The sequence below is a fragment of the Theobroma umbraticum genome, unplaced genomic scaffold (genome assembly GCF_002168275.2).
Source record: "Theobroma umbraticum cultivar Fairchild unplaced genomic scaffold, ASM216827v3 scaffold_56.0, whole genome shotgun sequence".
Taxonomy (NCBI): domain Eukaryota; kingdom Viridiplantae; phylum Streptophyta; class Magnoliopsida; order Malvales; family Malvaceae; genus Theobroma; species Theobroma umbraticum.
Genome location: NW_018397256.1, coordinates 12,646,353 through 12,660,645, shown reverse-complemented (window position 1 = coordinate 12,660,645; position 14,293 = coordinate 12,646,353). Strand labels below are relative to the sequence as shown.

The following is a 14,293-nucleotide window of genomic DNA, read 5'->3' as shown; positions in this document are numbered from 1 at the left end:
TTTTATTATATTCAATTGAAATCATATATTTTATTTTAATTCAAATAGATCTTTACGGCATAACAGTTAAATCAAAACATAATTTATCATTTTATATCACTTAATTTTGAGGTGATATATTCATAAATCATAATGAATTACGATATGACATATTATAGTATATCATAATAGTGTTTTGATTAAATAATTAATTATTAATTATAAAAATTTATTTATTTTAAAATAAAAATATAAAAATTTAATTAAACGCAATAAATGAATAAGTTCTTAACATTCAAAATGCATCAAAGTAATAATAATTTCAAACCCTTTTTGTCTTTTTCTTCTTCTTTTTTTCACAACAAAATCACAAAATTCTTTATGTTTTTTCATGTAAAAAAATCACAAAAAATAATTTTCAAAATATAAAAATTAAAAATATTTAGTGTTGGGATGTCTTTTATTTTAAAGTACAATGTTGATGGATCCGAAACCCCAAGATCTTGAGCAAAATATGGTGTCCCATTGATTTTGATTTAGGGTTTTGGCCTTTTGCTAACCAAATTGTAACTGTTTTTTTTTTTTTGATAGATTGTTACATTTTCAGTCAGAAAATGTGCCATAAAAACTAGTACAAAATGAATGTCAAGAAATGATGTCTCATTCCTCCTTTAAAATACTACTTGTATTTTATTATATTATTAGAAAAATTACTGTTGATTAGTCTTTTTTTAACGATCCAATATATCATTAAGATATATTTATTCAGACTATAAAATTAATGCTTTCGATGATTGATCTATGGTCAATAATAAGCAGCTCAACTAGGGATGAGCTCTTATAAAAGCTATTTGAAACCGATTGAATTATAATGAAAAAATTAAAATAACCAAAATTAAATTGTTTTAATAAATTCAATCGGTTTATTTTGACTTGAATTAAGAATAATTTAAAAATATAAATAATATTTTATTAATGATGAATTTTTTTATTGGTTGAATTGTTGATTGAAATTGTTGAATCGATTGTTATTTTTAATTGATTAGGATTGAAATTGAAAAAACTAAATTGAATTAAATCGATTTCAATCCATTTTTCCAATTTAAACCAATTAATACTTACCATGAAACTCAACAATAACGAAAAACCCATAGAGAGTATTTAAAAAAAAATCCATGTAAGATTATACACAACAATTAAAAATATTTCTCATTTAAAAAAAATAAATAAATAAATTCTTTTGTTTTATTGTTGTCGGTGATGTGAAATTTCATAGATCACTTTTATACTTAAAAAAGTATTATTAATTTTCATTAAGCCGCTTTCTTGATAGGGTTGCCCATCTTTGACACGTGCGGGAATCTTTCTGGAATTTTAGTAAAAGAGAATCAAAATTTAGGAATAAGATTCCCTTCTTCACTCTATTTTCTTATTTATTAATTAATAGGCAGTTAATTGTAAGGGGAGAGAAGAATATTCATCCGAGTCCAATATGAGAAAATGCTTAGGCCCAATTCTTGATAAGCCAGAAGCCCAAAACAGGATTGTTTCTATTTGTTCAATTCGAGATATTAATATTAAATAAATAAAAAACAATAATGGACTCCGTTTTATTTTATCTCTGACTGATATGAAATTCCATAAAATCACCGGTCATTTCAAAGTTGCTTCAACATTTTCTTTGTTCTGACCAAAGCATGATGTTAGCCAAGAAAAACTTGCCATTGGTTCGCAATCCATCTGTTGGTATGGAGAAGAAATGGACAGTTGAATGCCAGTCAAATGACGTGTTTGACTACCATGGCATAGGGGAGAGGACCAAGGCAGTGGAATGGAAAGTTGAAACTGGTGGAAGCTAATAGGGACATGGGATGTTTTGGGGGTTAAGCATTGCTGAACGAGATTACTAGGGTGCATTTAGAACAATTAAGAAGATTGTGAATTGAATCTGAACATTTGATTCAATAATTAAAATATAAATTTTTTAAAAAAGAAATTTGAGTTGATGGGTCAATTTTGTTTCCAAAGAGACTTAAGCAAGGATGAATTCCCAAAGATATCAAGACAAAGTTAAGCATTCAACAATGTCCCAATGATCTTAGAGTATTGAAAATGTACATTCTATTCTAGACAGTTAATTACCACTTACCCGCTTCAAGCTTTCTACTTTCCACAAGAATTGGAAGAGTGATTGTCTTGTCGGCATCGAGATGGCCTGAGATTTGCTTACCAGAAATGGTCTCCTATTCCAGGCCGGACAAAGGAAGGTGCCATGGAAATATGACACACAGCATTGATTTTTTTGGCTCATATATTATTCTAGGGTTGGGACCTTTCTAATTTAAAAATTGGGGTGCACCCTTGGCCTTGTGTCATTGCTCGGCGCTCGACTACATTTTGTCCACAGCTTTGCAGCCATACATAAATAATCAACTAATAAATGATTAAACAAAAATGGTGGAAAAATATGAAATGTTAATATATTGATTAAAATTGGACATTTCATTCACATGGAGACCAGATTTCCACAAACAAATGGTCTATGAAGGAAAGACTTTCGGAACCTATTAGAACTGTGTCAACTCTTACTTTCATTCACAAATGCAAGAACAGCTACTCGAGGAAGGTTCGTTCTTTGTTCTTCTCACATTCCCTGTTTTTGTTCAGTATAATTCTTGTGGGTTTTGGACCTTTGGGTCTGGGTCGATAAAGTTCTTCATGTTTTTGAGTTCTAAGTAGGTATTGGGTGTTTCAAATAACTGTGTTTTTCTCTGTTTTTCTTTTTGTGAAGGTTTTGGTTGTTGGATTGTTTGTTGTTTTAATCTGTCTTGGCTGTCTAAGCTTTAGAACCACAGAGGAACAACTTGAATTTCCTTGTCTTTTTAATTCTATGTTTCTTGGTTCATGTTAGGGGATAGGATGGACGAGGAGGTCTCATCAAGAAGTTCTTTTTCACCGTTAGAATGGGTTTCCAAGTTTCAGACCATGGCTCGGGAAGCATACAAAAGCAAGCCAATTTCACATTGGGTTCTTCTGTTTCTAAGCAGTTTGGGAATGCTTGTGGCTTTTCCTGCTTCAAGCCTTCTATCTCGAGTCTATTATGCTAATGGGGGAACCAGCAAGTGGATCATTTCATGGGTAGCAGTTGCTGGGTGGCCAATACCTGCTTTGATCTTATTCCCAACATACCTCTTTTTAAATGCTTCTCCTTCTCCTCTCAACTTATACCTCTTCCTTTCCTATGTTTTTCTGGGGTTCTTAAGTGCTGCTGATAATCTCATGTATGCATATGCCTATGCCTATCTCCCAGCATCAACTGCATCTCTGCTGGCAGCATCATCCCTAGTGTTCTCTGCACTGTTTGGTTTTCTGATTGTGAAGAACAAACTGAATGCTTCAATGATAAATGCTATTGTGATAATAACTGCTGCCATGGCCTTAATTGCATTGGATTCAGATTCTGACAGATATGCCAGTGTCAGTAACAGCCAATATATTTGGGGTTTTGTCTGGGATATCTTGGCATCAGCACTACATGGCCTTATCTTTGCTCTTTCAGAGTTGATATTTGTCAAGTTCTTAGGTAGAAGGTCCTTCCATGTTGTTTTGGAGCAACAAGTCATGGTTTCTTTCTTGGCCTTTGTGTTTACTACTATAGGAGTCATAGTGAACAAGGATTTTCAAGGAATGGTATCTGAGGCTAAAACTTTTAAGGGCGGGGAAACTGCATACAAACAGGTTCTCATTTGGGGGACACTCACTTTTCAGCTGGGTGTGTTAGGAGGCACTGCTGTGCTTTATTTGGCTTCCACTGTCATGGCTGGTGTTCTTAATGCAGTTAGGGTACCACTCACAAGCATTGCAGCTGTCATCCTGTTACATGACCCGATGAGCGGCTTCAAGATCCTTTCTCTGGTCATAACCTTCTGGGGATTTGCATCCTACATCTATGGCACTGCCCCAGGGACAAAGTTATCCTAATTATAAGTTTCTGTTGAATACGTTGTTGTATAATGGCTGCTAGCATCTACCTTGTGACATATAAAAAGATGCATAGGTTTGATTGTATGGCAGGCTCAAAGAGATGTTAAATTTATCAATTTAAAAAGGAGGATTTGCAGATATTTCAGTAATCTCGGATTACAACAGATCTTGTTTAAGTTGCCTCAGTTGTGCAAGATTTTTACTTTGGTTTTGTTCTGGATTAGATTATTTTAGAATAGGTTATGACAAGGAAATGCATACTGACAATCTGACATTGAAATTGTAAAGAGCTTTTAGTTATTAATTACTATCAAAGAGAGATGACTTTGTGCTACTACTTTTGCATAAAGGGATTGATTTCATGACTTTGGGTTTCTGTTTCTGGGTTTGCCAGATCAATACATCCATAATTCTACTAAATTACAGTCGATTTTTGTCATGTTGAAGGAAACATGAGATCTCAAAGGCCTGAAATCGATGCTAAAACTGAACCAAGCATTAATGAATATGACATAGAAATAGGGGCTATATATAAATTCCAACCTGCTGTTGATACAAGTTCCCTTCATCCAGGGATCAGCAGTTCCTCCACAAACTTGAAGATTACAATGTTAAAATACCATCTGAATAAGGGTTTCTTGCATACATGCATAAATACGTAAAACTCTGTGTCAGCAAATAAAGCTATAGCAGCATATATTCAATTTTTAGGACCAATGTCCTTAAGAGCACAGATCTGCTCCTCTCCCATTGCAGACATGACTGTAACCACAAGGTCCTTTCCTTCAGCAAACCCATCCTTGATCTGCAAGCAGGAAGGAATGAACAAAAAATTTAATCACTTGATCAAAATGTGGGTTATAGATATGAAAATGACTGCAGAAACTTAATCAAAATATCCTTTGTGGTATACCTGGCTAAGCAGATTTTCGTCGGTGGGAAGCCTCAGGTCATCCTTGGTGTTTCCGTTTTCAGTTAAGAGACTCACCTACAGGACATTTCTGATAGTTAGGCAACATTTGATTCACAGTTATGAACATATGCACAAAAGACAACTTACAAAACCATCTTCAGAGATATCAATCAGCTGATAGTCAGTACGATTAACATGGGGAACCTGTGGCAGACGATAGAACACGAGTAAATTAGCTGCTTATGCAGAAGAAAGAAGTGTATTGGGAGGGGGGAAAAAGGAAGACAGTTGAGGGTTATAAGGCAAACATCAAAACTTAAGAATAACATACATCACAGTTGTGGGATGAAGGAACAATATCTTCAAGTTTCTTCCCATTAAAGATATCAATGCCCACAAAGTGGCACTTTGCATGCCCATGTTTGCCTGTCTTCGAAGTTGAAACTTCTACAACCTGTTTTAGTTTGGGGAAAAAGTGCAAAACCAACAGATTACAGATTCTGAAGACAGCAAAAGTGAATTACTCATACAAAGACAAAGAAAGGAGAGCCTTTTGCTATCAGAATGAAGTGCAGATATCATTGTACTATGTGAATGTTTGTTCAACAAAAGGAATTATTCTGGGAATTAATGCCATAGAGATATGCTGGCAAAAAAGTGTAAACTAAGCTGTCTACACATCAATCCGCACAGAAGTACTTCAAAAGCCTAATTTAATTTGATAACCATGATTTTGTCTGCTCCAGTCTAAAAGATCTTTGAATAACGATAATGAGTATACTCTCCCCACAGAGTAGCAAGCATCAATCAACCATTTTCTAAGTATTCAAATTAAGCCAACACAGTAATTCTAAGAAAGTACAAGGCAAATCAAATACCATGAAATTAAAAACAAGAAAACAAGGAGTACCCATTAAGCAGATGCTTAATCAATCATCAACAGAAAGAGAAAATAACCATGGATGATCGAAAAAGAAACAGAAATCCAGAAACAAGGTTGATGACAAAGGAGAACGGGGTTTAGATCATGACCTTGCAAGGACGGTTTTTGGTGACGATATAACCATTCTTGCGGATGGTACCAGCTTGCTGAGGGAAGGTCTTTGAGGCTCCAGCGTCCGCCTTCGAGTCAAAGTGATGTTCCTCGTCCGACATCTCACTCTCTCTCTCTCTCTCTATCTCTCTCTGCTTCACGTAGAGAAAGACTAGCAGAGGTCACTGGCCCCTTTATTTTTTCATTTTGACGAGTTGGCAAAGCAAAGGAGAGGGGCCTCGTTTCTCTTAACCATGGTTAAACCAAAGAATCTGTCCTGGCCGTAGGATTACTTTAGCCTTTAGTTTATCTCATAGAAATCCAGATTCTTACTTGTTGACTTTTTTTGCTTATTCGAACTATTCCTTTATTCTACTCCTTTTTCCCCTGGGATCAATGAACTGGCCTGTGATTCTCCTCAACACCCAATTTTAGTGGTTCCTGTCTTCTGTTGCAAACTTGTTTTTTTCTTTGATGTCTTGGGGGATAGTTATGTTGTAAAGATGTTCATTGAGAGGATCTGATGCTGAGAGCAGGTATAGGTTGTAAGGGTCCATGGGATTTTACATTTATTCTTGGAATATGGCCATTATTCTTGCTCTGCATCACAGAAGGCAATGCTAATGCTAATGCTACCGTCCACTTGTAATCCACAGCTGCAAAAAAGAGAATGAATATATTCAAACCATTTTAATCTTTTTTGGGGTCAATAAAGTCAAGCTATCGATTCATTTTTATCATATGCTATCATATCAGCAACACAAATATATGAGAATGTAGCAAACTTTTTTCTCTTCTTTAGCCCCTTTAGTAAAGAGAACATTATAGCCACAGTGGCGCTATGAAGATGAAATTGGGAAAAGGACAAAGCTAGGCTGGTTTTAACAAGTCGACTAACCATCCTGGAGGATATACGGGGATAAAGATATTACAGGAAAAGGAAGCGAAGGGGAGAATCACCATGTCTGTGAAAGTGAGAGCCTGAACGGGTTGTCAGGATGTGAAAAAAAGTTCCCATTAAAACTCTTCTGTGAGCAACTAAAACTATCATAAGCTGCCGTGGAGTGAGGCTGCTAGCTAAGGAATAACAGTTGTGGAAAAAGCTGCAGCCATTTTTAGCCCGCAAAGGATAACATTCTTTTCCAAGCAAAGATATGAGCAGCCTGTTGCAAGAATCACTGTGCTGAGGAAAGAAATAGGCATCCCTTCTGTTCTGCAAGTACATTGTCAAGTTTATATGCAACGGAATACACAGCATATTCTTGGGTTTAAAGTTATTTCTGAAAGGGTATAGACATGGGAAAGCTGTTGGTAAGAGAAGGATATCACTCATCCCTTCACTTTCATGGCTTTATAGTTTTGAGTGTCATCAGAAAATTTAGGGAACAACTATCGGGTCTGTGGCTGCTAGGAAACAAACCGTGAATAAATTTTGCCCAGGGAAGCCCAAGAGATACATTAAAGGAAACAACACTAGTAGTTCATGCCAAACTTTTGATGAACTTTTTATTCCTGGACCACTTCTTAAATTCCTCTACTCTATTTCCCTAATTCAATACAAACTTAGAGATATGAGACCAATAAAAATAAGCCCCACTGGGAATTTGTACCCTCATCTGTTCGAAACAGTATCAAATCTACTCTGCCCCCTGGACCACCTTCTTCTTGAGAAGGTTGGCATACTTCACCCCATGCCAACCCCATAGATATTATTTTCCTTTTACCACTGTAAATTCACGGATTTGCAAAGGTCAAGGGATAGCTGAAAAGGCCAAGTTTTGAGTCATGGAAACTGGGAATTTGCTCCCTCCAATGGGAGATACTGCCAGGCAAGATTAGTTTCCTAATCTGACAAGGAAACAGCTGAAGTACGAGAATCAAACTAAAATAGCTTTGTATTTCAAAAGGTGAATGACAGTCATTCTTGAAAATGTGTTAAACTCAAACATTGCAGGATAGAATAGTCTAAAGATGTAGTTGCAGTCTCAGTGATTGTTATTTCAGGTAATAATAAGAGTTTGGGAACAAGCAGAAACCTTTCGGCACACATGATCTACTGATCATGATGAATTTTTGTTGATAATCATTACACCCACCAAGTGATGCATAAATTTTGGAGTCAAAACCATCTATTTCAACAGATTTAAATGATCATATACCAATTTCTTTATGATGCTAGGACTCCCAAGCGGGTGTGGAAATTCTGCAGGCAAAATGGAAAGGCAGCTTTTTCTACACCAACCCATGATGTCAAAGCTCAAAACTATGCTTATTCTGTTCCTTATGAAGGGTAAGTTTCTAACACATGGCAAAAGTGCATTGGCAGAAACTTGCTATCTCCAGTTCTCCACTTTGGGTGGATACTTGCTGAATTTTATAACAATGCAGCCTTTTCTGAATCCTGATTTCTACTTTTTAACGTCTATACTGCCAGTGTAAGTAATGGTTTTTCCTGGAAAAACAGGAGTGGTTTCCTTTTCCATCCTTCACATGCTGAAAGTCAAAGTCATAAAGGTGCTCCTCAACCAAACCAACTAAGCTACCTATTTTGAAAATGCTCTAGCATATGACACTGGGATGTTAATATAAAGAGCAAAACATGGTCCATGATCGTATCTAGTGTGGTAGGAAACTCTCAAGCATGGGAAAATGTTCATGAGCTGGCATCTGATCTTTAAATTTTTAGCTGTTCAGGCGTACATGTCTTATAAATTGTGGTAGGAACCTCTCTCCATCATTGCCATCTTTGTTTTGCAATGTATAACAGATATTTTAGTCCTTAATATGACTATATGAGCAATAAATTTTCTAATGAAGGATTTATTTATAAGAACCAGTTTGAATTTTGACAAGCACAAGTCACGATTTCTTTGCTTCATGTAGCCGCACACCATTTCTTCATTAATGGTTGAAGCAGTGGTCCACGACCAACTATTAACTCTTGAGGTGCTCCCAACTACCTCCAGATCCACACCAGATTAAAATAACTGCAGAAGAAAAATATCCTCAGAAGAATGCATGTAGATGCTGTAACATACAGGGTTTGCTTATCATACAAGGCATAAGCATCTGTCTCTAGGGAGACCACAAGCAGAGCTGCCTGAGCAAAGCATTCAAAGCTTCGCAATTGGAGGAACAAAGAAACATAAGTCAAGACTCCATTACTTTACTGGTCTAATAACACAGGTTTCAGATTGATTTTATTTGTATAAATGATAAAAGCAATAAGAGTGCTATCGAGGATAAGAAAAACTTGAAAGCCGAATTCTATCTTCAAGTTTCAAGGATCCAACTCGTGTATATAACATTGTAGATTAAACTATGATGCAGACAATGGACAGGTGAATAGAAAGCTATCAACAGAGTCCAAGACATAACGATTACTGTACATCCCCTCCCGTGGTGGCATAAGGAAAAACTCATGGTCAAAAAAGAACAAATTTAGTGAAAAAGAAACGAGGACAACTTATATTCATTGGTTTTCATTGAGAAGCTCTTGGTTCGATATCTTTGAGAAGGCCAACAATCTGTTGCATACTTGGCCGCTTGGTAGGAAGATCAGCTGTGCACAGATATCCAATCTTGAGGGCCTCCTCCATTTGGTAATCTGGCCCTGTATCACGAATTTTAGGATCAATAGCTCTTGATCCTTGGTTCCTTCTCACCAATCCTCTAATCCAACTCACTAAATTTGCTTCTTGCTCCTCTGTATAATCATCTCCAATTGGCTTTTTCCCGGTGATTAGCTCAAACAAAACAACACCAAAGCAATATACATCAGATTTTGGTGTTTGGGCATCACATTCAGGCTGAGAAAACTCTGGTGGCACATATCCAGGTAATCCACGGGCAATTTCATCCTCAAGACCAGTTCCAAAAATCTTGGCCAATCCAAAATCAGATAGTCTTGGCTCCAAATTTAAGTCAAGATAAACACTACTAGCTTTAACATCTCTGTGAATTATTGGAGGTGAGCAGCCATGATGAAGAAATGCCAAAGCTCGTGCAGTGCCAAGGGCTATTTTGTGTCGAAATGCCCAGGTTGTCAATAACCCTTCAGAGCCCACATTTTGTATCCCACCGTTGTCTTCTTCCCAGGTATCTGTGCTCCAGTCTTCTATAGCCTGAACACCAAGTGGCAAGTCATGTAGCAAATTCTGCAAGTTCCCGTTCTCCATGTAATCATAAATAGCAATCCTTTGATCCCCAGCCAAGCAATATCCGGTTAATGGAACAAGATTGGGGTGCTTGATTCGACCAAGATACTGGAGCTCTCTTGCAGCTTCTTGGTCTGTCAACGTTGATCCATGAACCAAAACTTTAACAGCTACATGAATTCCACCAGGAAGAAATCCTCTATAAACTGGCCCAAATTTTCCTTCCGCTAGTAGAGTGCCTCGATCAAAATTTGAAGTTGCAGACAAGAGGTCTGCAAACGTGATGTTCAGTAGTGGTTTCTCAAATATGACTACCTGGACTGATGTTGCCTGCTTAACATCAGCCACCCATGTGGTTGAATCAGTTTGGAAGGAAAAGGGACCAGAAATATTCTGTTCCTCCTTGTACGAGGGTTGTTTAACTACCCATGTCCTGGACTTCCTTCTGCAACCAAAGGCTAGGAATAGCAACCCAGCAAGCAAGCAGACCATGGAGAAGGTTAAAGCTAAGGCAAGCTTAAACCCCTTGTGTCTGTTGTCTCTTCTTTTGAAAAGGACGGGATTTGCAGCAATTGGACAGCTGTTTAGTGACCCATAAAAGGCGGTTTTGAAGGTCTCAGGGGAGAACCGTGAAGCACAAAGGGTTAAGTTGTTGTAAGAGAAGTTGTATCTGTCCATCCATGGGAGTTTTTCCAAGATAGAAATAGGAATTTCTCCACTCAAATTGTTGTGTGAAACATCAAATACTTTGAGGCTTTTGTTAGCCAGTGATGGAATTTGGCCGGTAAGATGGTTTGATGAAATATCAAGTGTATGTAAATTACTCAGTTGTGAAATTTCCCCAGGAATATGACCAATGAGGCTGGTTTCAGACAAATTGAGATACTTCAAACCCAGAAGCATTTCAATTCTTGGGAATTTCTGTCTAACAAATCTATTGTCTGCAAGATTTAGATGCCTAAGATTCTGAGCTTGACTCAAATTTTGAAAAATTTCTCCACTAAACTGATTTTCAGACAAGTCTAGATAAACCAAATGAGACCACTTGTAAGTAGAATTGAATTGTACCTGAGAAATGTGACCTTGAAACTGGTTCTTGCTGAGGTCTATCACCTCCAGCTGCCCTTGAAACACACCCATAACTGAACCCTTAAACAAATTCCCGGAAATGTTAAGGCTTGTAAGAGACTTCATTTCCGCAAAATCCGTGTCTCGGCCATAAATCTCATTTCTGGCAAGGTTTAACGTTCTCAGCTCAGGAAATGCTGCACCAAAACCATCTGGCAAGGAACCATTTAAACGATTTGAAGAGAGATCGAGCAAAACCAAAGACTGGCAAAGCAGAATTCCTGTCGGAATGCTCCATTGAAATCCATTTCCATTAAGCTTAAGAACCTGCAAATTAGCTAAGGAGCTTATAGCCGTTGGAATTTCCCCAGAGAAATTATTGCCAGAAAGATCAATAACTTCAATCAGACCAAAGTTGCCAATATTGTTAGGGAGAGACCCTGAAATCCTGTTGGAGGAGAGATTAAGACTCTTAACTGAGCCTAAACTCCACAAATCTGAAGGCAAAGCGGTGATATTGTTATTGCTAAGATCCAAAGACTGAAGCTGAGTTAGCTTTCCGATGGTGGTATCAGGAATCAAACCAGAGAGGCTTAAACCTGAAGCCTTTAAGCCAATAACATTCTCCATCTTGGTGTCACAGTGCACCCCTTCCCATGAACAAACAGAAGCAGAGAAGTTGTAGGACAAGGAAGAGTTTGAGCCCATCTTCTTCAAGAAGTCAGAGACATAGAACTCATCCGTATTGGGTAGTTGACAAGTAAAATGCTTGAAGAAGAGTGATAGAATTAGTACAGAACCAAAGAAACCAAAATCCATTTGAGCCAAAAAGGTCAAAACTTTGAGACAACAAGAAAGAAGAAAGACACTGAAAGGCAACACCTTCAACCACCTCAACCCTCTTATCTCTTCTAAACTTCAAAACACCCGCACCATAATATAACTAGTTCTGAGTCAACCCAAGACAACACTTTTCCAAGTTGTGCACAGTCCATTAAAAGCCAATACCGCCAACAAGTACAACTTTTGAGCGGTTTTCTGGGTTTCAAATACAAGGTGATTATAGGAGCTCTCGTGATGGCCAGAAAATCCAAAAATAGTGCCTGTAAGAAACCAACAAAATGAATAGTACTCTTGGAAGAATGAATGGTAACTTTAGAAAAAAAAAAAAACAAAAGAAATTGTTTTGCGAGTATTATGAAGCTTGGGGTGTTTCGAGAGAGAATGTGAGCTTACCTTGTCTGGCTTTGCAAGTCTATCAGAGCCAACAAAACAAACAGCAACCCAAGTGAAGCACTTTTGTCTCTGTGCAGAGCATAAGCAGCTCCATTCCTTCTCCAAGCATAATCTTACTTAGCAGTATTTTTTTTTTTTGTTTTGCCCTGAAGATAATATCACAACTCAATATGTGTCAAGGTAATTTTGAAAGGAGAGAGTGAGAGAGAGAAGCAGAGACAAGGGTATATTGGGAAGGCAAGAAGCCAGTTTGGAACTGTCAGATATTGAGCTTCATAAATGAAAGCAGAATTTAATACAATTTATATTATAAAATATAAATTTAGGTTGGTGAATTTATCAGTGATTGTTGGTGGGTATTCAATGATTCTTCATTGAGTGTTGATCATCTTTTCATATGTCTTTCCTTTTTTCTTTTCTTCTTCCCTGATTGACAAGTTTTGGTTTCTTTTCCAACTGATCCACTCCTTCTTAGGCTTCTTCCCCTTTCTTGTTTACTGAAAATGGAAAACATCAATGGCTTTCTTTGGGTAAATTTCCATCTTCACAAAGTAACAAAACTGTTACACTACATTTACCCGGACCAATGGATTGTATTCTCTCTTTTTTCTCCTGGTCAACTTCTGCAGTAGTTTGATTGTGATCAGCCATGCATTATGCCACATTCATGGGGAAATTCAACAGTAAATAACAGTAACTGTGATCAGCGTGTTTATAGACCCTTATTTTATTTTTGTAACATATTTTTGTTTAATTTGCTCCATTAATGAGCCCTTTTCTTTTCATTATTTCTGTAATCCAAGTAAAAAGAGAAAGGGCAGATTTAGGTACCATCAAAGATAAACTCATAGATTCAATGCAACCTAAGAGAAATAGTGGGCAGTTGCCAGTTGGATTTGTTGACCTTTAACCTTTTTAAATAATAATAATAATAAGTTTTGTTAGACTTAGAGTTTCTTACATGGTAAGTGTCAATTAAGTGATTATTAGTTTTATAGAGACTTCGAGAGAAGGTCTCAAACTTATCAACGCGAGTACTATATATCTCAAGAAGTTAATTTTTCAAGAAATAATATCAAAATTAACTCAATTCAATTCTCATATTGCAAAAAATGTTTAAATAAGTGAAATAAGTAAAGTGATTGAACTCGTAATGAAGGATTTAAGTAGAGAGAAAATTACGAAATTTCATATCAAATAAGTATGCAAAAGATGTTAAATTTATAAAAGTGAATTGATTTAATTGAAAATTATTTTTAATTTAGATAAAATAATTTTTAAAAAAAGAACATAACAAATGGGACCAAACTTAATTGTATATTTCACCCTGGAATGAATAATCTAGGCCATATACAAAGTGGGCCATCTGACTAATAAAACAAGACCACATTTGTCTTATCAAAGACCCTAAATCAACCTTTACCAAAAGATTAAATATTTTGAGTCTAAGTTCACCTCATTATTTCCAATATGGGTTTGATCATTGAGTTGATTTTTTGACCCAACAACTTGCTTATGTACACTTTTGAGTGCTTGTGGATGCAACATGATGCCTACTAGCATTATAATCACAATCATCATCTTCTTCTACTGCAACATGTTCATGTATAGAAATAAAGTTTATGTGAGTACGATAATATAATTATGGGTTATTTTTATTTTTTATGTTAATGTCACATTAATAATATATGTATATAAAAATAATAAGTAACGTTTAAATTAATATCAAATACTGAATCGGTATACTTGTTCTAAAAAATATATAAAAATTTTATTAATGTAATAAAAAATAAAAAGTTATTTAAAAATTTGTTAAAGCATTATGTGAAAATGGACCGTATGAGATCTCTTGTGGAGAGAGAGAAAAGAGAAAGAGGGTTGAGCATGCCAAGATCCGACATGAAAGATAAAAAAGGGAGAGAA

General features: G+C 36.3%; 3 protein-coding genes across 3 annotated transcripts; 1 reads left to right on the top strand and 2 right to left on the bottom strand.

Annotated features, from left to right (window-relative positions):
* Positions 1–2,413: 2,413 nt before the first annotated feature.
* PUP5 (purine permease 5) lies at positions 2,414–4,112 on the top strand. The gene is made up of 2 exons (XM_021421325.2): positions 2,414–2,605; positions 2,891–4,112. Exons 1-2 carry the CDS (start codon positions 2,581–2,583, stop codon positions 3,958–3,960), a joined length of 1,095 nt encoding a protein of 364 aa, XP_021277000.1. The 5' UTR covers positions 2,414–2,580; the 3' UTR covers positions 3,961–4,112.
* Positions 4,113–4,471: 359 nt separating this feature from the next.
* On the bottom strand, positions 4,472–6,109 carry LOC110411258 (eukaryotic translation initiation factor 5A). The gene is made up of 5 exons (XM_021421326.2): positions 5,909–6,109; positions 5,208–5,330; positions 5,024–5,080; positions 4,877–4,951; positions 4,472–4,768 (listed from the first exon to the last, which is right to left on the bottom strand). Exons 1-5 carry the CDS (start codon positions 6,029–6,031, stop codon positions 4,664–4,666), a joined length of 483 nt encoding a protein of 160 aa, XP_021277001.1. The 5' UTR covers positions 6,032–6,109; the 3' UTR covers positions 4,472–4,663.
* Positions 6,110–9,152: 3,043 nt separating this feature from the next.
* On the bottom strand, positions 9,153–12,812 carry LOC110411409 (Leucine-rich repeat protein kinase family protein). The gene is made up of 2 exons (XM_021421549.2): positions 12,371–12,812; positions 9,153–12,237 (listed from the first exon to the last, which is right to left on the bottom strand). Exon 2 carries the CDS (start codon positions 11,951–11,953, stop codon positions 9,392–9,394), a length of 2,562 nt encoding a protein of 853 aa, XP_021277224.1. The 5' UTR covers positions 11,954–12,237; positions 12,371–12,812; the 3' UTR covers positions 9,153–9,391.
* Positions 12,813–14,293: the final 1,481 nt, after the last annotated feature.